Here is a 23,460-nt window from a genome sequence, read left to right as displayed (position 1 = left end):
GGCACGGTAACCGCAACACTCCCGAGCACGTTGCCTTCATTGCAGCTGAGCAGGGAAGTCTACAGCCACGAAAGACTTTCTTTGTTGTATTTCATGACACCCTTCGATTACAAAATGAATTCTGAAGCCTGTGACTTTTCAGATATTCGTCTTATGTATATTCCAAAAAACACCTGAATTGCGTGCAAGCTGTATGAAAATATCCCGCTTCCAGCAATGGTTGGTCCCTGAAGCTGTCACACAGTTAGAGGTAGTATTGCCCAAGGGGACCTCAAGAAGGGAGGAAGCCCCTTTCTGTCAACACTCACCCGGAAATCTCGATCCGAATGGGATGAAACTCGACGAGAAGACTTTCTCTGTGAGGCTGAAGGTGGGCACCTGGTTGATCACAGAAAAAATTAGAACAATCAGGGAAGAAACGAGCCAGGGGTCCATCTGTGGCTCAACCCAATACTCCCAAACCATCCCACCCCTTCCCATTTACCCCCTCTGTCCACACTCCCAATGAGACCCCACCACTTCCCATTCACTCCCACCATCCACACTCCCAATGGGACCCCACCCCTTCCCATTCACTCCCACCATCCACACTCCCAATGAGACCCCACCCCTTCCCATTCACTCCCACCATCCACACTCCCAATGGGACCCCACTCCTTCCCATTTGGTCCCACTGTGCACCACCCTGATGCACCAAACAACTTCATATTTTTTCCTTCATGACGGCATTCTAAATGGTTTAAATGTCTTTACCTATCAGCATAGTTTGGAATAATTTCAAAGGAATGTTACATAGAAACATAGAAATGTAGGAAAACTACATCCAAATACAGGCCCTTCGGCCCACAATGCTGTGCCGAATCTGTCCCTACCTTAGAAATGACCTAGGCTTTACCCATAGCCCTCTATTTTTCTAAGCTCCATGTACCTGTCCAGGAGTCTCTTAAAAGACCCTATTGGATCTGCCTCCACCACCACCGCCGGCAGCCCATTCCACACACTCACCCCTCTCTGAGTAAAAAAACTTACCCCTGATATCTCCTCTGTACCTACTCCCCAGCACCTTAAACCTGTGTCCTCTTGTGGCAACCATTTCAGCCCTGGGAAAAAGCCTCTGACTATCCACACGATCAATGCCTCTCATCATCTTATACACCTCTATCAGGTCACCTCTCATCCTCCGTCGCTCCGAGGAGAAAAGGCCAAGTTCACTCAACCTATTCTCATAAAGCATGCTCCCCAATCCAGGCAACGCCCTTGTAAATCTCCTCTGCACCCTTTCTATGGTTTCCACATCCTTCCTGTAGTGAGGCGACCAGAACTGAGCACAGTACTCCAAGTGGGGTCTGACCAGGGTCCTATATAGCTGCAACATTACCTCTCGGCTCCTAAACTCAATCCCACGATTGATGAAGGCCAATGCACCGTATGCCTTCTTAACCACAGAGTCAACCTGTGCAGCATCTTTGAGCGTCCTATGGACTCGGACCCCAAGATCCTTCTGATCCTCCACATTGTCAAGAGTCTTACCATTAATACTATATTCTGCCATCATATTTGACCTACCTACCTACCTACACTTACCTGGGTTGAACTCCATCTGCCAATTCTCAACTCGGTTTTGCATCCTATCGATGTCCAACTGTAACCTCTGACAACGCCCCACACTATCCACAACACCCCCAACCTTTGTGTCATCAGCAAACTTACTAACCCATCCCTCCACTTCCTCGTCCAGGTCATTTATAAAAATCACGAAGAGAAAATCCCAGAACAGATCCCTGAGGCACCCCACCGATCATGCAGAATATGACCCGTCTACAACCACTCTTTGCCTTCTGTAAGCAAGCCAATTCTGGATCCACAAAGCAAAGTCCCCTTGGATCCCATGCCTCCTTACTTTCTCAATAAGCCTTGCACGGGGTACCTTATTAAATAAGGGGGCCCCCGTGCTCAGTGTGATGGTGTTGGAGATGCTGCCTCTGATCTGGACTGACTGCAGTCTCCCAGTCAGGAAGTCTAGGATCCAGTTGCAGGGGGAGGTGTTCAGGCCCAGTATAGGCTCAGCTTTCCAATCAGTTTCTGAGGGATGATTGTGTTGAATGCTGAACTGAAGTCTATGAACAGCATTCGAATGTACGTGTCTTTCGTTACCTAGTTTTTTGAACCTTTCGTAAGCTTTTATAAGCTGTTAAAAGACGATCTTGATCAGTCAGGGCATCGAAGGGAGAGGGCAGGAGAGTGGGGTTGAGAGGGATAATAAATCAGCCATGATTGAATGTTGGAGCAGACCCGATGAGCTGAATGGCCTAAATCTGCTCCCGTGCCTTATTGTCTTATGCCTTGTTAGTGCCACTGGTGGCTCTCCTTGTCCAATTCATCCTGGGATGTATCCCCCCTACCTCTGGCCCTCCTGGGAAATGAATGGGAAGATCTCCTATTGTTCCCTCTCCATGGTGCTGAATGCCGCCGTTAATCATCTGGCGTCCTTCCTTGCCCCCGGTGAGTGGCTTGGAGCTTGGCGGTGGGTAAATTCATTGGCTGTGTTTGTGTCATTACAGGCGTCAGACCCAAAGCTAGACCTGCGACCCGTGATTATGCCGGAGACACATTTGTGTCCTGTGCCCTACCCTCTGTATCGAAGCACCCCCAGATTCAAATCCCTATCTCACTTTACAGATCTTCCACAGGGCCACGTTTAGCCCATAGCGGGGCAGCCTCCTCTGAAGCCGTATCTCTCTCCTGTCTGGTCGTACCATGGTAAGGTTACGGTAATTTCAACGCACGAGGCTTCAAACGGCCTATCATGGGCACAGAGGGTCAGAGGTTAGAGGTCAGTCTACACTTGTCAGGTCGAAACACGCACACCGTGAAACGCGCAGTTTTGCACCAGCGGTCAACGCGGTCCCAAGGTCGCGCCGGCGGGAGGAGGGCAGCCCGCAAGCGTCACCGCGCTTCTGGCGCCAACGCGGCACGCCGGCCCTAACCGTCCGTCTTTGGAACGTGGGAGGAAACCCGCGCGGCGGCCGGGGAGGACGTACATGCTCCTCGCGGACAGCGGCGGGAAGTGACGCGGTAACCCTCGCGCCGCCGGCGGGCTGTGAAGGCGTAGCCGCAAGGAGGCCCCGCCCATCTCCTGGGGGTGGGGGCCGTCGCCCTCCGCGCCGGGCCACCTTCTGGCTGCTGCCGTCAGGCGGTGGGGGGTGGGGTGAAGACGCCTGAGGTCCCCACCAGCAGCAGGTCTCGAACTGACCCACGCAACTCCGCATCTGTCCGAGCAACAGAATAAGACTGACGGCATAATCACGGACATTATTCAGTCCCAAGCTCGTCGAGCTGATCTCCCGTGGCATGCGCCTCAAACAGCCTCTGACAACCAAGTGCAGCTCCTGGCCTTCTCGAGTGGCTTAGCCACTGAGCCCGTCGGAACCGTTTCCACTGACAGGAGAAGGCGGGTCCTGGTGCCTTAAAACCAGTGCTTTGCCCTCCAATCTGAGGCCGTGCCCTCTGGTCCGAGACACCCCCGCTACAGCAAACATCTTCTGGACATCCACTCTACCTCGTCCTTTCAATATTCAGGTACTTGGACGAGGGCGTGGACTGGGAAGACTTTGAGGGAGCTGGGGAGCGAGGCTAGCCCAGATGGGCCAAACGGCCTGCGTCCGGAAAAGCTGCAGCCGCTGGAAATCCAAAGCTGGAGGAAATCGGCGGCAAGGCAGAAGCAAGTTGGCGTTTCGGGCCGAGACCCTTCTTCGGGACTGAGAAAGAAGGGGGGAAGGTGCCTGAATAAACAGGTGGGGGGAGGGAGGGGAAGGAGGCAGGAAGGTGAAGGGTGAAGCCACGGTGGGGGGGGGGAGGGGGGAAAGGTTAAGGGCTAGAGAGGGAGGGTCCTGACAGGAGAGGAGAGTGGACCATGGGAGAACGGGAAGGTGGGGGGGGGGACCCAGGGGGAAGAGATAGGCAGGTGAGAAGAGGTTAATGATCAGGCTGGAGATTAGAGGAAGGTGTGGTGGGTTGGGGGCGGGGGTGAAATCTGTTCACCGGAAGGAGAAATTGATATTTACAGCATCGGGTCAGAGGCTACCCAGACGGAACATAACATGTTGCTCCTCCACCCTGAGAAGCAAAGGTCTGATGCACCAGAACAGGAATGGGAATGGGAATGGGAATGGGAATGGGAATGGGAATGGGAATGGGAATGGGAATGGGAATGGGAATGGGAATGGGAATGTAAGTGTTTGGCCGCCGGGAAGTCCCGCTAGTGGAGAATACGACCCGCCTACAACCACTCTTTGCCTTCTGTAAGCAAGCCAGTTCTGGATCCACAAAGCAATGTCCCCTTGGATCCCATGCCTCCGTACTTTCTCAATAAGCCTTGCATGGGGTACCTTATCAAATAAGGGGGCCCCCCGTGCTCAGTGTGACGGTGTTGGAGATGCTGCCTCCGATCTGGACTGACTGCAGTCTCCCAGTCAGGAAGTCTAGGATCCAGTTGCAGGGGGAGGTGTTCAGGCCCAGTGGGCTCAGCTTTCCAATCAGTTTCTGAGGGATGATTGTGTTGAATGCTGAACTGAAGTCTATGAACAGCATTCGAATGTACGTGTCTTTCGTTACCTAGTTTTTTGAACCTTTCGTAAGCTTTTATAAGCTGTTAAAGGACGATCTTGATCAGTCAGGGCAGGAGAGTGGGATTGATAGGGAAAATGCAGAATACGACCCGTCTACAACCACTCTTTGCCTTCGGTAAGCAAGCCAATTCTGGATCCACAAAGCAAGGTCCCCTTGGAGGGGCTCAACGAAGCCGGCCCCCTTCAATTTACGACGGGTCCCACCAAAGTAGAGGAGGCCGCACTGGGAGCAGTAGGCAAGTTTGCAATGTGAGGTGGTGCCTTACCTGGAAAGGACTGTTTGGGGCCCTGAATGGAGGTGAGGGAGGAGGTGTAGGGGCCTCAGCGGGGAGGGCAGAGTACCTTATGGTTCGCGACACCCATCTCCACCGCTAAGACGCTCCCTTGTCGGAGCTGCTGCCCCGACAGCTCCCGCGGCCCAGGGCTCGATCCCGACGTGGGGCGCTGCGCTGACTCTGCGCACGTTATCCCTCTGACCAAGTTGGTTCCTAGCCCCCAATCCCCAGGATGATCTGATTTCCTGCCACATCCCAAAGACCGGCAGGTTTGTCGTTGTAAAGCTGGTAAGAGATTCAAACGGCTGATGGATGGTCAGGGTGTGGAGGGCTGTGGTCCCGGTGTAGGTACATGGGAGTAGGCAGTTTAAATGGTTCAGCACGGACTGGATGGGCTGAAGGGCCTGTTTTTGTGCTGTTTCAGAGAGTAAGTTACAGGCGATTGGGAAAAATAAGAGGTTGGACCAGATCCCTGCTGGGGATCAGCATGCCTTCTTCCACGTCACACTAAGTAAATAAGGGAGGGAAACTGTGAGCAAACTTTTCATCCTGTCCAAATATTTCCTGATGTCATCCGGTGTCTGGCTTTCTTTGATAATGCTCCCGTGCTGTCTGCGAGCCTGGGCCAGGGACTGGAGGCTGGAGGCTCAGTGACCAAGAGTCTGCGAGCCCGGGCCAGGGATAGGGGGCCCAAAGGTGGGCCCTCCTGCGGGGGGGAGGGTGTGTGTGTGTCTCTCTCTCTCTCACTCTCTCTCTTTTTGTGTCTTTCTCTTCTGTCTCTCTGACTCTCTCCCTCTCTCTCTTCCTCTGACTCACTCTCTCTCTCTGTCTCTGCCTCTTTCTCTGTCTCTCTCTCTCTCTCTCTCTCTCTCTCTCTCTACCTGTCTGCCTCTCTCTCTGTCTGTCCCTTTCTCTTCTCTCTCTGTCTCTGTGTCTCTCTCTCTCTCTCTCTCTACCTGTCTCTGTCCCCCTCTCCCCCTCTCTCTCTACCTGTCTCTCTCTCTCTCTCTCTTTCTCACTCACTCACTCTCTCTGCTGCTGCTGATACTGGAGCTCCCTCCTGAGGATTGAAAATGGACACTGATGGTTGCTGATCCGAAATCAGGGTGAGCTCTCCCCCCACCCAGGTACTATCCGGAAACGTTTCACCGGACTCAAGGCCTCTCGGTGTAACCTTTCACTGCGGTGGTCAGGAAACGTGACGCAGAGTGATGGTGCCTTCTCTTGCGTCACTCACACATGTGAGATGACTGCACCCACACCCTCAGACAAGCCGTCACAAGCAAGCTTCACTGGGCGACGTGGAGTACAGCGTCTGACGTCACCGCTCCCTCTCTCTTTTGGAGAGCCACCCCCCATCGCCATTGATCATCCTGATCTTTAGTAATGAGTTGAAAGGGCGGGGCACGGGTTTGTCAGGAACCTGTCACAGTAGCTGACAAATCCTTGGAAAAAAAAGCACCACAACGGTGATGCATACTTTGGCCTTGGGGCATCCAGCACCGCTTGAATTTCTTCAGCACCCTTGTGCAATTCTTGCGACTCAATGGTGCGACCACAGTAAGTGATGCTTGGCTTGAAGAACTCACACTTGCGTCGTACTCCGAAGCCCATTATCTTCTAACCATTTTTAATACCGCCTGGGAGATTTCAGAGGTGCTTCTTGTCATCTTCACTGATGACGACGATGTCACCCGGGTAACACTGAGGGCCCGGGGCAAAGCCTTGCAGGACCCGGTCCGCAGCTTTTCGCCAGAGCGCAGGTGCAGATGTTACTCCGGAACTTGGCTTATTGCTGCAATAAAGCACCGTGTGTGAGTTTGTGATGAGAAGCACTTTGGGCTCCGCTTCCACCTCCATCTGCAGGTAGTCCTCGGCTACGTCCACTTTGCTAAAGGTTTGCAGAGATATCCTCTATCCTAGGGGTCCCCAATCTTTTCTGCACCGCAGACCTGCTTAATATTGACAATATTCTTGCGGACCGGCTGGCCGCTGGGGGTGTTATTCACGACCAGTATACAGGCGATAAGTCAACTAAGTCACTTATAAGCAGCTAATATACTCAATTTTGTTTCTAAAAGGGTTCACCTAACGAATTTGATATTAAACACACAGCCTGACGGCATGAACATTGACTTCTGTTAATGCCCCTCCTCCCCTTCTTACCCCATCCCTGATATATTTAGTTTTTCCCCCTCCTTTTTTCTCTCTCTCTCTCTCTGCCCATCACTCTGCCTGTTCTCCAACTCCCTTCCCCCGTTCTTTCTCCCCAGGCCTCCCGTCCCATGATCCTTTCCCTTCTCCAGCTCTGTATTCCTTTTGCCAATCACCTTTCCAGCTCTCAGATTCACCCCACCCTCTCCGGTCTTCTCCTATCATTTCGCATTTCCCCCTCCCCCTCCTTCTTCCAAATCTCTTACTATCTTTCCTTTCAGTTAGTCCTGACGAAGGGTCTCGGCCCGAAACGTCGACAGTGTTTCTATAGATGCTGCCTGGCCTGCTGCGTTCCACCAGCATTTTGAGTGTGTTGCTTGAATTTCCAGCATCCGCAGGTTTCCTTGTGTTTGCTTTTTAAAAACACAGCGCATATTTTCCCCGTATGAACATATAAAATCATTGCAACACCCCAATATCGCTGAATCAGTGGGAGCCCTGGGCTTGTTTCCCTGCAACAAGATGGTCCCATGGAGGGGTGATGGGAGACAGTGATACTCGAAGGGGGTTCCCTAAGTCCAGTCTATTCCGCAATTTAGTTTTTGTTGCATTTGTTGCAGAAAAGTCCGCTTCGCAGAGATAGGATGTTGGAAATGGAAGCAACGTTTTTCACTGCTTTCGTGGCTATCTCAGGATATTCAGCCTTGACTTTGATCCAGAATGCCGGCAGAGATGTTACATCAAACATACTTTTCAGCCCGCCGTCACTCGCAAGCTCGAGGAGATGATCTTCTTCCCGCGCTGGCATGGATGACACGTGCGTAGTGACCTCGCGTACGTTCAAGTTCCAACAGTGGGCGTGACAGGGAATGAGGAAAGGTGCAGCTGACCCACGTCGTTTCATGTCGCCAAATCATATCGTTTCCTCGCGGCCCGGTAGCACAAGCTTTGCGGCCCGGTGGTTGGGGACCACTGCTCTACCCTGGACTTTCAGTACTGGGTTGAAGGTGACCTTAAAATCACCCCAGATCCCAACAGACCCATTCCTCTTGGCATTGTCCACGGACTCCACTCAACCTCGGAGATAATTCCTTCAGCCTCCACGCAGTCTAGCTCCCTGGCTACTTCATCATGCGTGGTATAAAGAACTCGATGTTCTTGTAAAACTCGGGTGTGGCACTTTCACTTAACACTATTTTACCCTCGATATGTTTGAGCATTGGAAAACTGTGGCGTCATCCAGTATGTTTTTAATTCGATTTAAGTTGACTCTGTTGCGGGGGGAACGTGGCAAGCCAGTGATGGATGGATCTATAATCAAGTTGCTGTTGTCTCAGCTAGTCTCGTCCCCACGACGCTGGCCTTCCTGTTTTTTTTACCACATACTAGACCAATGTGGCTCTTTGGTTGTTATTCCCACAATAGTTCCCAGAGTAAGTTTTTATTGGATATCTTTACTTTACTTTATTCTCACCAAACAATTGATACTAGAGCGTATAATCATCACAGCGATATTTGATTCTGCGCTTCGTGTTCCCTGAAGTACAAATCGAATTAAATATAATAAAAATTTAAATTATAAATCATAATTAGAAAATAGAAAAGGGAAAGTAAGGTAGTGCAAGTCAGGTCCGGATATTTAGAAGGTACGGCCCAGATCCGGGTCAGGAACCGTTCAGCAGTCTTATCACAGTTGGAAAGAAGCTATTCCCAAATCTGGCCGTACGGATTTTCACGCTCCTGAACCTTCTCCCGGAGGGAAGAGGGACAAAAAGTGTGTTGGCTGGGTGGGTCGTGTCCTTGATTATCCTGACAGCACTGCTCCGACAGCGTGCGGTGTAAAGTGAGTCCAAGGGCAGAAGACTAGTTTATGTGATGTGCTGGGTTGTGTTCACGATCTTCTGCAGCTTCTTCCAGTCTTGGACAGGACATATCTGCAGGCTTCAGTTCAGTATCTTTGAAATGCCGTTCAAACTCATTTTGTGGAATGACTGGAACAGCCGAAACCAGTGTCAAATTCCATTTTAATTTATTTTCGTCTCTTTGTATGTGCTCTACCTTGTTGCATTTTCTGCAAGTTTCATCTTTACACCTGCATTGGTCTGGTGTACGTGAGCCCCTGCCAATTTGTTTGGCCAGGCCGGTTTCTGTTTGGACTCTGCAATTTTGTTCACACTTGCTCTCATTCCTGACTGCAACTCCATTGTGTCTCTGGCTGCTGTTTCCATTGATACAGCGATTTCAACTGTTCTCTTCAATGTGAGTTGCGCTTCAGTTAGGAGCCGTTTTTGAATGCTTTCTTGTAAGATTCCACAGACTAAACAATCTCTCGGTGCATCATTTAGCCCTTCACCGAACCTACAGTGCTCGGAAAATCTCTCCAGTTCAGCCAAGTAAGTAAATGGACTCCCAGCTTTTGACTCCACTTATGAAACCTAAAGTATCCTGCAGTCAACATTGGTTTTGGTTCTAAATGTTCCTGCGTACATTTACTGATATCAGCAAAGCTCATTTTGGCCGGTTTGGTTCCAGCAGTCAAACATTTAAGCAAGCTGTATGCCTTTCCATGCAATGCACTCATGACAGGTAAAACTTACTTTTCACTGGCTTCAAATTATGTTCAATTCGCTCAACATACAATGCCCAGTTATCTCCTGTGCAATCAAACACATCTATCTTTCCAATACAACCAACCATTTCTGAACCTGTGGACTCTGCCCATTTTCTGCTTCTTTTAAAGAAAAAACTGGACCGTCTCTCTTCTTTTCCGAAGAAGCCACATGCTGCACTTTCTTTTAACTTAACCATTTCTCTACTCTTGAAAAGAAAACATGCTGTGCTTTTTAGAAAATACTTGAGCATCTCGATCCTTTTCAACAGGTAAGTAGTCAACTCGAGTTTGTTTAAAAACTTCCTTGTTGCTACTGTTATGTTTTATAGCCACCAAAAAATAAAACTAGTTGAACACAAAACATGGAGCCGGGGATAACTTGTGTACATTTAGCCTCTTACTTCAGCAAAGCTTACACACATGACGCGTTGGCATGATTATGTATGCCATTCACGTACTTTTACAGAAATACTACAGCTTTGGTGCCCAAGAATTTTGCACAGTTCTGTAGTAATTCTACATATTGTACCACACCCCTGCTGCAAAAAAAATTTGTGATGTACGTGAGTGATGATAAACGTGATTCTGATTTGGGTCTCTATTAAAGACTGAGAATGGGAAGGGGGCAGGGAGACGGGATTCACGGTTGGGAAAAGGGGAAGGGTGAGGCGAGGGAGCGGGAAGCGCCAGAGAGACAGTTTGTAATGATCAATAAACCAATTGTTTGGAATCAGATGACCTTGCCTGGTGTCTCAGGGCTGGGCGTGTCTGCTTCCTCCAGCCCTGGCACTCCTTCTCTGCCAGCTGTCCCACACCCCTCCCATGGCACTCCACCCTTGCCATTCCCAACATCCTTTGCTCCTGCCAGATTGCACCCTCTGCACCACGTTGACCAGTACACTGTGGAGAAGTCTGGGACACCTGAGCTATGTATCTGTGGGCCCAAGACTTCTGCACGGTGCTATATCACCTCTATTGAATTATATAACCATATAACAATTACAGCACGGAAACAGGCCATCTTGGCCCTTCTAGTCCGTGCCGAATGCTTACTCTCACCTAGTCCCACCGACTTGCACTCAGCCCATAACCCTCCATTCCTTTCCTGTCCATATTACAATATCGAACCTGCCTCTACCACTTCTACTGGAAGCTTGTTCCACACAGCTACCACTCCCTGAGTAAAGAAGTTCCCCCTCATATTACCCTTAAACTTTTGCCCCCTAACTCTCAAATCATGTCCTCTTGTTTGAATCTCCCTTACTCTCAATGGAAAAAGCCTATCCATGTCAACTCGATCTATCCCCCTCATTATTTTAAATACCTCTATCAAGTCCCCCCTTCAACCTTCTACGCTCCAAAGAATAAAGACCTAACTTGTTCAACCTTTCCCTGTAACTTAGGTGCTGAAACCCAGGTAACATTCTAGTAAATCTTCTCTGTACTCTCTCTATTTTGTTGACATCTTTGCTATAATTTGGTGACCAGAACTGTACAGAATACTCCAAATTTGGCCTCACCAATACCTTTTCAATTTTAACATTACATCCCAACTCCTATGCTCAATGCTCTGATTTATAAAGGCCAGCATACCAAAAGCTTTCTTCACCATCCTATCCACATGAGATTCCACCTTCAGGGGACTATGCACCATTATTCCTAGGTCACTCTGTTCTACTGCATTCCTCAGTGCCCTACCATTTACCATGTATGTCCTATTTGGATTATTCCTACCAAAATGTAGCACCTCACACTTATCAGCATTAAACTCCATCTGCCATCGTTCAGCCCACTCTTCTAACTGTCCTAAATCTCTCTGCAAGCTTTGAAAACCTACTTCATTATCCACAACACCACCTATGTAAACAATATTTAAACAAAGAATCCTTAATCAAACAATTTATTTACAACATTACTGAAATATTAAATGCACAACAGAAAGAGGAGAGGAGATAAGAGAAACGAGGAGATGGAGGAGGGGAGAGAGAGAAGGTAAGAGAGCAGGGAAGGAAGAAAGAGGGAGAGAAGAGGAGTTGAAAGAGAAGGTGAGAGGGGAAGAGAAAAGGAACGAGAAAAGGAAGGGGGAGAGAGGGAGGCAGGGAGAGAGGTAAAAAGAGACGGGGGGAGAGAGGGAGCAAGACGGGAGAGAGAGAAGGAAATATAGAGGGGAAATGAGAGCAGGAAGCAGAGAAAGAGACTGAGGGAGGGAAGGGAAGAGATGGGGAAGGAGAGAGTGCAACACAGATAGAAAGAGGGAGGGAGCATGGATGAGAAAGAAGGAAGGGGAGAGAGGGAACGAGGCAAAGGAGGGATAGAGCAACACAGACAAAATGCTTAGCAGATCAGGCAGCATCTACAGAGAGAAACAAGCAGTCAATGTTCTGAGCCAAGACCTTCCATCAAGGCTGGGAAGGAAGAGGGAACAAATCAGAAGGGAGAAACAGAGAGCAGAAGGAGAGAGAAAGAGGAAATGAGAAGAAAAACAAAATCTATTTCGATTAACTAGGAACAAGGCCGATGGAAAATAAACCAATAACATTTCAATATAACCAGTGGTTAATGGGTGATTATCACTGCATGGTTCTTTGCCAGCTTGGGAACCGCTGACTAACAAAACCCTTAGGGGAGAAAAAACAGTTTGGCACAAGGAACGTTAAACATGTCACAACTTAATTAAATCTTCCACTTACCAAAGTGATAGTGGTTGCTGTGTGGAGAGAAGAGAGCGATAAGGTTACTAAAAGTGTGGCAGAGGGGAGAGGTTAGACTGTTGGCAGCGTTAGTACGAGCAAGGAATTCATTACAGCGGAATAAAATGGTCACTACTCATCAGAGACAATATTTCTACAGCCTAGAGATTCTACAGGTAGGAAATAGTTACTAGGGGTGAGATGTTGGCTCCGTTACATTCCTGCCCGCGTTTATGTGGAAGCAGCTGGCAAATTATGACAGACACAGATCCCTGTCCCATTGACACGTGTGTGTGTGTGTGTGTGTGTGTGTGTGTGTGTGTGTGTGTGTGTGTGTGTGAGTGTGAGTGTGAGTGTGTGTGTGAGTGAGAGTGTGTGTGTGTGTGTGTGTGTGTGTGTGAGTGTGTGTGTGTGTGTGTGTGTGAGTGTGAGTGTGTGTGTGTGTGTGAGTGTGTGTGTGTGTGTGAGTGTGTGTGTGTGTGTGAGTGTGTGTGTGTGAGTGTGTGTGTGTGTGTGTGTGTGTGTGTGTGTGCACGTGCGCACAAGTTTGCATGTGAGGACGATGAGTGAATTAGTGTGAATGTGTATCTATAAACGACTGTAAATACACATGAACGAATGAGCATGTGAGGAATTCCCACCCTGCCGGTTTAAGATGGTGCTACTCAAATTGGATGATGACTTACTGGTAGTTCAAGATGCAAGAAATCCGACTAACTACGTTATTCATGACACTTCTTCTATATGATGAACTGAGAACGAGGCAATGGGCCTACTCCAGCTGCTCGGGGTCTATGGACTCAATTTGGTTCGGAATGTTGCTGCTTGCTTTTATTATTTGCATGATTTGAGTTTTATTCCTCCTTTTGCACATTGGGTGTTGGTCTTTCTTTTAAAATTGGGTTCTTTAGGGGTGTTTTTTGGTTTGTGACTGCCTGTAAGCAGGTGAACCTCAAGGTTACATCATTTATACATTCCTTGATAATAAATGCACTTCAAATCCTTTGAATATAGCATATATGTGTGTGAACGAGCGTGCAAATCTGTATTTGAGTGAAAGACTGTGAGTGTGAATGCATGAACGTGTGAGTGTGTGTTTGTGTGTCAATACATGCATAGGCGTACGAGTGTAATAGTGAGTGAGTGTGTGAGTGTGCAAATTAGTGCACGTAACTAAGTCTGTGTGGATGTCAGTCAGCCTGTGAGTTGATGTCAATGTGAGCGGGCGTGCGTTTTTTATCGTGTGCGCGCGTAGCGACAGATGCATTTCACGGCGCGGTAGCGTAGCGGTCAGTGGGACGCTCCACAGCACCGGCGACCCGGGTTCAGTTCCTGTCGCGGCCGGTGGGGAGTTTGCTCGTTCTCCCCCGTGACCGTGTGGGTTTCCTCCGGGTGCTCCAGTTTCCTCCCACAGTCCAAAGACCGACCAGTTGGGGCCAGTTAGTGAGTTCAGCCTGATGTGTGTGGTGCTAGTAAGTTAACTGGTGTCGTTAGGCGGAAGGGCCTGTCACCATGATGTCATCATGATTACGTGCCAGGTCGTGTGACATCATCACGTCTGCCATGTTGGACAACGTGGGCGATCATGACCGCCATTGTTCTTGACAAGCTTTTCCTCTTTCCGGGCAGAGTCTTTGCAAGACGGGTTAATTGGTCATCGTAAGTTGCCTAGGATTAAATCGTGGCCCCTGCTCGAGGGTCAGAAGGGCCTGTCCATACGTAAATGTACGATTTGAGTGTCCATCTGCGTGCTTACGCGGGTGCGGAAATGAGCAGATGCAGAGAAGGATGCTGCCGGGAGAAGCCCCCTCCAGCCCGCTAGTCCCCCCCCACTACCGTTACCAACCTTCCAGCACGTCCTTGTCAATCTCCTGGTGCGGGAGAGCGGTGGGCCCGGTGATCGGCACTTGGACGATGCGGGCCTTACCGTCGGGGCCGATCCGCACCGTGATACTGTTCCCCGGCGGGATGCTGATCTTCTGGTGCGAGCTGGAGAACTGGTAGCCCATGCCCGCTGGGCACGTCTCGTGGAACTCTGCCGAGACAGGCAGGGGTTAATGGCACGCTCTGCGGGGTGGGGGGGGGGGGGTGTGGCGGAAGGAGATGGTCGGGGTCGTACGGGGCCAGGGCAACTAAGTGAGGCTAATTTAACAAAAAAAAATCCTCAGCCTCTGGATCGGGAGAAAAGGGCAGCTACTGAGAGAGGTGAGGCTGAACATCGAAGAGAGACGTATGAAAGTCATCATGCCACTGGGATTACTTTAGGAATTGACTCAGGGCTGTGGGTAAAGAGTGGGACAGTGGGATTAGTTTGGGGACTGACACAGGGCTGTGGGGAGAGAGTGGGACAGTGGGATTAGTTTGTGGACTGACACAGGACTGTGGGGAGAGAGTAGGACTGTGGGGAGAGAGTGGGACAGTGGGATTAGTTTGGGGACTGACACAGGGCTGTGGGGAGAGAGTGGGACAGTGGGATTAGTTTGGGGACTGACACAGGGCTGTGGGGAGAGAGTGGGACAGTGGGATTAGTTTGGGGACTGACACAGGGCTGTGGGGAGAGAGTGGGACAGTGGGATTAGTTTGTGGACTGACACAGGGCTGTGGGGAGAGAGTGGGACAGTGGGATTAGTTTGGGGACTGACACAGGGCTGTGGGGAGAGAGTGGGACAGTGGGATTAGTTTGGGGACTGACACAGGGCTGTGGGGAGAGAGTGGGACAGTGGGATTAGTTTGTGGACTGACAAAGGACTGTGGGGAGAGAGTGGGACAGTGGGATTAGTTTGGGGACTGACACAGGGCTGTGGGGTGAGAGTGGGACAGTGGGATTGGTTTGTGGACTGACACAGGACTGTGGGGAGAGAGTGGGACAGTGGGATTAGTTTGGGGACTGATAAAAGGACTGTGGAAAGAGAGTAGGACACAGGACTATGGGGAGAGAGTAGGACAGTGGGATTACTTTGGGGACTGACACAGGACTGTAGGGAGAGAGTGGGACAGTGAGATTAGTTTGGGGACTGACACAGGGCTGTGGGGAGAGAGTGGGACAGTGGGATTAGTTTGGGGACTGACAAAGGACTGTGGGGAGAGAGTAGGACTGTGGGGAGAGAGTGGGACAGTGGGATTAGTTTGTGGACTGACAGGACTGTGGGGAGAGAGTAGGACTGTGGGGAGAGAGTGGGACAGTGGGATTAGTTTGTGGACTGACACAGGACTGTGGGGAGAGAGTGGGACAGTGGGATTAGGTTGGGGACTGACACTGGACTGTGGGGAGAGAGTGGGACAGTGGGATTAGGTTGGGGACTGACACTGGACTGTGGGGAGAGAGTGGGACAGTGGGATTAGGTTGGGGACTGACACTGGACTGTGGGGAGAGAGTGGGACAGTGGGATTAGTTTGTGGACTGACACAGGACTGTGGGGAGAGAGTAGGACTGTGGGGAGAGAGTGGGACAGTGGGATTAGTTTGGGGACTGACACAGGGCTGTGGGGAGAGAGTGGGACAGTGGGATTAGTTTGGGGACTGACACAGGACTCTGGGGAGAGAGTGGGACAGTGGGATTAGTTTGTGGACTGACACAGGACTGTGGGGAGAGAGTAGGACTGTGGGGAGAGAGTGGGACAGTGGGATTAGTTTGGGGACTGACACAGGGCTGTGGGGAGAGAGTGGGACAGTGGGATTAGTTTGGGGACTGACACAGGACTCTGGGGAGAGAGTGGGACAGTGGGATTAGTTTGTGGACTGACACAGGACTGTGGGGAGAGAGTAGGACTGTGGGGAGAGAGTGGGACAGTGGGATTAGTTTGGGGACTGACACAGGGCTGTGGGGATAGAGTGGGACAGCGGGATTAGGTTGGAGACTGACACTGGACTGTGGGGAGAGAGTGGGACAGTGGGATTAGTTTGTGGACTGACACAGGACTGTGGGGAGAGAGTGGGACAGTGGGATTAGTTTGGGGACTGACACAGGGCTGTGGGGAGAGAGTGGGACAGTGGGATTAGTTTGTGGACTGACACAGGTCTGTGGGGAGAGAGTAGGACTGGGGAGAGAGTGGGACAGTGGGATTAGTTTGTGGACTGACACAGGACTGTGGGGAGAGAGTGGGACAGTGGGATTAGTTTGGGGACTGACACAGGGCTGTGGGGAGAGAGTGGGACAGTGGGATTAGTTTGTGGACTGACACAGGACTGTGGGGAGAGAGTAGGACTGTGGGAAGAGAGAGGGACATTGGGATTAGGTTGGGGACTGACACAGGACTGTGGGGAGAGAGTGGGACAGTGGGATTACTTTGTGGACTGACACAGGACTGTGGGGAGAGAGTGGGACAGTGGGATTAGTTTGTGGACTGACACAGGACTGTGGGGAGAGAGTGGGACAGTGGGATTAGTTTGGGGACTGACACAGGGCTGTGGGGAGAGAGTGGGACAGTGGGATTAGTTTGTGGACTGACACAGGTCTGTGGGGAGAGAGTAGGACTGGGGAGAGAGTGGGACAGTGGGATTAGTTTGTGGACTGACACAGGACTGTGGGGAGAGAGTGGGACAGTGGGATTAGTTTGGGGACTGACACAGGGCTGTGGGGAGAGAGTGGGACAGTGGGATTAGTTTGTGGACTGACACAGGTCTGTGGGGAGAGAGTAGGACTGGGGAGAGAGTGGGACAGTGGGATTAGTTTGTGGACTGACACAGGACTGTGGGGAGAGAGTGGGACAGTGGGATTAGTTTGGGGACTGACACAGGGCTGTGGGGAGAGAGTGGGACAGTGGGATTAGTTTGTGGACTGACACAGGACTGTGGGGAGAGAGTAGGACTGTGGGAAGAGAGAGGGACATTGGGATTAGGTTGGGGACTGACACAGGACTGTGGGGAGAGAGTGGGACAGTGGGATTACTTTGTGGACTGACACAGGACTGTGGGGAGAGAGTAGGACTGTGGGGAGAGAGTGGGACAGTGGGATTAGTTTGGGGACTGACACAGGGCTGTGGGGATAGAGTGGGACAGCGGGATTAGGTTGGAGACTGACACTGGACTGTGGGGAGAGAGTGGGACAGTGGGATTAGTTTGTGGACTGACACAGGACTGTGGGGAGAGAGTGGGACAGTGGGATTAGTTTGGGGACTGACACAGGGCTGTGGGGAGAGAGTGGGACAGTGGGATTAGTTTGTGGACTGACACAGGTCTGTGGGGAGAGAGTAGGACTGGGGAGAGAGTGGGACAGTGGGATTAGTTTGTGGACTGACACAGGACTGTGGGGAGAGAGTGGGACAGTGGGATTAGTTTGGGGACTGACACAGGACTCTGGGGAGAGAGTGGGACAGTGGGATTAGTTTGTGGACTGACACAGGACTGTGGGGAGAGAGTAGGACTGTGGGGAGAGAGTGGGACAGTGGGATTAGTTTGGGGACTGACACAGGGCTGTGGGGATAGAGTGGGACAGCGGGATTAGGTTGGAGACTGACACTGGACTGTGGGGAGAGAGTGGGACAGTGGGATTAGTTTGTGGACTGACACAGGACTGTGGGGAGAGAGTGGGACAGTGGGATTAGTTTGGGGACTGACACAGGGCTGTGGGGAGAGAGTGGGACAGTGGGATTAGTTTGTGGACTGACACAGGTCTGTGGGGAGAGAGTAGGACTGGGGAGAGAGTGGGACAGTGGGATTAGTTTGTGGACTGACACAGGACTGTGGGGAGAGAGTGGGACAGTGGGATTAGTTTGGGGACTGACACAGGGCTGTGGGGAGAGAGTGGGACAGTGGGATTAGTTTGTGGACTGACACAGGACTGTGGGGAGAGAGTAGGACTGTGGGAAGAGAGAGGGACATTGGGATTAGGTTGGGGACTGACACAGGACTGTGGGGAGAGAGTGGGACAGTGGGATTACTTTGTGGACTGACACAGGACTGTGGGGAGAGAGTAGGACTGTGGGGAGAGAGTGGGACAGTGGGATTAGTTTGGGGACTGACACAGGGCTGTGGGGATAGAGTGGGACAGCGGGATTAGGTTGGAGACTGACACTGGACTGTGGGGAGAGAGTGGGACAGTGGGATTAGTTTGTGGACTGACACAGGACTGTGGGGAGAGAGTGGGACAGTGGGATTAGTTTGGGGACTGACACAGGGCTGTGGGGAGAGAGTGGGACAGTGGGATTAGTTTGTGGACTGACACAGGTCTGTGGGGAGAGAGTAGGACTGGGGAGAGAGTGGGACAGTGGGATTAGTTTGTGGACTGACACAGGACTGTGGGGAGAGAGTGGGACAGTGGGATTAGTTTGGGGACTGACACAGGGCTGTGGGGAGAGAGTGAGACAGTGGGATTAGTTTGTGGACTGACACAGGACTGTGGGGAGAGAGTAGGACTGTGGGAAGAGAGAGGGACATTGGGATTAGGTTGGGGACTGACACAGGACTGTGGGGAGAGAGTGGGACAGTGGGATTACTTTGGGGACTGACACAGGGCTGTGGGGAGAGAGTGGGACAGTGGGATTAGTTTGTGGACTGACACAGGACTGTGGGGAGAGAGTAGGACTGTGGGGAGAGAGTGGGACAGTGGGATTAGTTTGGGGACTGACACAGGGCTGTGGGGAGAGAGTAGGACAGGACTGTGGGGAGAGAGTGGGACAGTGGGATTAGTTTGGAGACTGACACAGGGCTGTGGGGAGAGAGTGGGACAGTGGGATTAGTTTGGAGACTGACAGAGGACTGTGGGGAGAGAGTGGGACAGTGGGATTAGTTTGGGGACTGACACAGGGCTGTGCGGAGAGAGTGGGACAGTGGGAGTTTGGGGACTGACACAGGGCTGTGGGGAGAGAGTGGGACAGTGGGATTAGTTTGGGGACTGACACAGGACTGTGGGGAGAGTGGGACAGTGGGATTAGTTTGGGGACTGACACAGGGCTGTGGGGAGAGAGTGGGACAGTGGGATGAGTCTTGGGACTGACTCAGGACTGTGGGGAGAGTGGGACAGTGGGATTAGTTTGGGGACTGACAAAGGACTGTGGGGAGAGAGTGGGACAGTGGGATTAGGTTGGGGACTGACACAGGACTGTGGGGAGAGAGTGGGACAGTGGGATTAGGTTGGGGACTGACACAGGACTGTGGGGAGAGAGTAGGACAGTGGGATTAGTTTGGGGACTGACACAGGACTGTGGGGAGAGTGGGACAGTGGGATTAGTTTGGGGACTGACACAGGGCTGTGGGGAGAGAGTGGGACAGTGGGATTAGTTTGGGGACTGACACAGGACTGTGGGGAGAGTGGGACAGTGGGATTAGTTTGGGGACTGACACAGGGCTGTGGGGAGAGAGTGGGACAGTGGGATGAGTCTGGGGACTGACTCAGGACTGTGGGGAGAGTGGGACAGTGGGATTAGTTTGGGGACTGACACAGGGCTGTGGGGAGAGAGTGGGACAGTGGGATTAGTTTGGGGACTGACTCAGGACTGTGGGGAGAGTGGGACAGTGGGATTAGTTTGGGGACTGACACAGGGTTGTGGAGAGAGAGTGGGACAGTGGGATTAGTTTGGGGACTGACACAGGGCTGTGGGGAGAGTGGGACAGTGGGATTAGTTTGGGGACTGACACAGGGCTGTGGGGAGAGTGTGGGACAGTGGGATTAGTTTGGGGACTGACACAGGGCTGTGGGGAGAGAGTGGGACAGTGGTATTAGTTTGGGGACTGACACAGGGTTGTGGAGAGAGAGTGGGACAGTGGGATTAGTTTGGGGACTGACACAGGGCTGTGGGGAGAGTGGGACAGTGGGATTAGTTTGGGGACTGACACAGGGCTGTGGGGAGAGAGTGGGACAGTGGGATTAGTTTGGGGACTGACTCAGGACTGTGGGGAGAGTGGGACAGTGGGATTAGTTTGGGGACTGACTCAGGACTGTGGGGAGAGTGGGACAGTGGGATTAGTTTGGGGACTGACACAGGGCTGTGGGGAGAGAGTGGGACAGTGGTATTAGTTTGGGGACTGACACAGGGTTGTGGAGAGAGAGTGGGACAGTGGGATTAGTTTGGGGACTGACACAGGACTGTGGGAAGAGTGGGACAGTGGGATTAGTTTGGGGACTGACACAGGGCTGTGGGGTGAGAGTGGGACAGTGGGATTAGTTTGGGGAATGACACAGGACTGTGGGAAGAGTGGGACAGTGGGATTAGTTTGGGGACTGACACAGGACTGTGGGGAGAGTGGGACAGTGGGATTAGTTTGGGGACTGACACAGGACTGTGGGAAGAGTGGGACAGTGGGATTAGTTTGGGGACTGACACAGGGCTGTGGGGAGAGAGTGGGACAGTGGGATGAGTCTGGGGACTGACTCAGGACTGTGGGAGAGTGGGACAGTGGGATTAGTTTGGGGACTGACACAGGGTTGTGGAGAGAGAGTGGGACAGTGGGATTAGTTTGGGGACTGACACAGGGCTGTGGGGAGAGAGTGGGACAGTGGGATTAGTTTGGGGACTGACACAGGGCTGTGGGGAGAGTGGGACAGTGGGATTAGTTTGGGGACTGACACAGGGCTGTGGGGAGAGTGTGGGACAGTGGGATTAGTTTGGGGACTGACACAGGGCTGTGGGGAGAGAGTGGGACAGTGGTATTAGTTTGGGGACTGACACAGGGTTGTGGAGAGAGAGTGGGACAGTGGGATTAGTTTGGGGACTGACACAGGACTGTGGGAAGAGTGGGACAGTGGGATTAGTTTGGGGTTCAGTTCCCACATTCCAAACACGTGTGGGTTATTACACACTTGAGTGCAATTGGGTGGTGTGGGACTAGATTGACCGGGTTACATTTGAAATAAATTACATACATGATGTGCAGGTGAATTCTGCAGTGTAGATTCCTATGGGTGGGTAGAGGGATTAAGAGTGGAGTGAACGTGGCTGGTCAGATTGAAGACTTGGTTCCCGTACTGGTCTGGGACTGTGGGATGAACCCTGCCGGGACAGAGAGCAGCGATGTGCGAGGACACAGGGAGGTGAGCCCCCTGCGCCGGTCTCCTACCTGTGCCGGAGATGGGGCATGGGTCGCAGTTCGAGCCCCAGGCTTTGCCCACTGAACAGCAGCATATCTGCTTGGTGAGTTCCCCACCCAGGGGGTAGGCGCACCGCTTCTCAGAGTCCACCAGCAGGTAGCAGGGGCCTTTCTCCCCGGAGTGCTCGGTGACTGCAGTGGGAAGAGAAATGGGAATTCGTCAGAGAAGAATATTCCCATGCACAACACGTCCCTCACTGTGACACCGATACACCACACACCCCTCACTATGACACTGACACACCCCTCACCGTGACACCGATACACCACACACCCCTCACTATGACACTGACACACCCCTCACCGTGACACCGATACACCACACACCCCTCACTATGACACTGACACACCCCTCACCGTGACACCGACAATCCCCACACCCATCACCGTGACACTGACACTCCCCACACCCCTCACTGTCACTGACACTCCCCCACACCCCTCACTGTGACACTGACACTCCCCACACCCATCCCCGTGACACCGACACTCCCCACACCACTCACCGTGACACTGACACACCCCACACCCCTCACTGTGACACTGACACTCCCCACACCACTCACTGTTACACCGACACTCCCCACACCCATCCCCGTGACACCGACACTCCCCACACCCCTCACTGTGACACTCACACCCCTCACCCCTCACTGTGACACCGACACTCCCCACACCCCTCACTGTGACACTCACACCCCTCACCCCTCACTGTGACACCAACACTCCCCACACCCCTCACTGTGACACCGACACACCCCACGCTCCTCACTGTGACACTGACACTCCCCACACCCCTCACCGTGACACCGACACTCCCCAGACCCCTCACTGTGACACTGACACACCCCTCACCCCTCACTGTGACACCGACACTCCCCACACCCCTCACTGTGACACCGACACATCCCACGCCCCTCACTGTGACACCGACACTCCCCACACCCCTCACTGTGACACCGACACTCCCCACACCCCTCACTGTGACACCGACACACCCCACACCCCTCACTGTGACACCGACACACCCCTCACCCCTCACTGTGACACCGACACACCCCACGCCCCTCACCGTGACACCGACACTCCCCACGCCCCTCACCGTGACACCGACACTCCCCACGCCCCTCACCGTGACACCGACACACCCCACGCCCCTCACCGTGACACCGACACACCCCTCACCCCTCACCGTGACACTGACACACCCCACACCCCTCACCGTGACACCGACACATCCCCACGCCCCTCACCGTGACACCGACACTCCCCACGCCCCTCACCGTGACACCGACACTCCCCACGCCCCTCACCGTGACACCGACACTCCCCACGCCCCTCACTGTGACACCGACACTCCCCACGCCCCTCACCGTGACACCGACACTCCCCACGCCCCTCACCGTGACACCGACACTCCCCACGCCCCTCACCGTGACACCGACACACCCCACGCCCCTCACCGTGACACCGACACACCCCTCACCCCTCACCGTGACACCGACACACCCCACACCCCTCACCGTGACACTGACACTCCCCACACCCCTCACTGTGACACTGACACACCCGACACCCCTCACTGTGACACAGACACACCCCTCACCCCTCACTGTGACACTGACACACCCGACACCCCTCACTGTGACACTGACACACCCCACACCCCTCACCGTGACACCGACACTCCCCACGCCCCTCACCTTGACACCGACACTCCCCACACCCCTCACTGACACCAACACTCCCCACACTCCTCACTGTGACACCGACACTCCCCACACCCCTCACTGACACCAACACTCCCCACACCCCTCACTGTGACACCGACACACCCCTCACCCCTCACTGTGACACCGACACACCCCTCACCCCTCACTGTGACACCGACACTCCCCACACCCCTCACTGTGACACCGACTCACCCCACACCCCTCACTGTGACACCGACACACCCCTCACCCCTCACCGTGACACTGACACACCCCACACCCCTCACTGTGACACCGACACACCCCTCACCCCTCACTGTGACACCGACACACCCCACACCCCTCACTGTGACACCGACACACCCC

The 23,460-nt window shown here is 52.6% G+C and overlaps 1 protein-coding gene across 1 annotated transcript in view; it reads right to left on the bottom strand.

Moving 5' to 3' along the window:
- The window catches only part of LOC132386156 (latent-transforming growth factor beta-binding protein 3-like), a gene marked incomplete at its 5' end in the record, with an annotated part of 79,381 nt that extends 57,837 nt beyond the window's left edge, over positions 1–21,544 (bottom strand). Inside the window, 4 exons of the mRNA XM_059958447.1 lie at positions 309–378; positions 12,359–12,375; positions 14,205–14,393; positions 21,353–21,544. Coding sequence (XP_059814430.1) covers positions 309–378; positions 12,359–12,375; positions 14,205–14,393; positions 21,353–21,544 — 468 coding nt within the window. The remainder of the gene's footprint in view (positions 1–308; positions 379–12,358; positions 12,376–14,204; positions 14,394–21,352) is intronic.
- Between the last annotated feature and the right edge of the window lie 1,916 nt (positions 21,545–23,460).

This window comes from Hypanus sabinus, unplaced genomic scaffold (assembly GCF_030144855.1).
Source record: "Hypanus sabinus isolate sHypSab1 unplaced genomic scaffold, sHypSab1.hap1 scaffold_1037, whole genome shotgun sequence".
Taxonomy (NCBI): domain Eukaryota; kingdom Metazoa; phylum Chordata; class Chondrichthyes; order Myliobatiformes; family Dasyatidae; genus Hypanus; species Hypanus sabinus.
The sequence above is the reverse complement of the archived record's forward strand: the minus strand, read 5'-3'. Positions and strand labels throughout refer to the sequence as shown.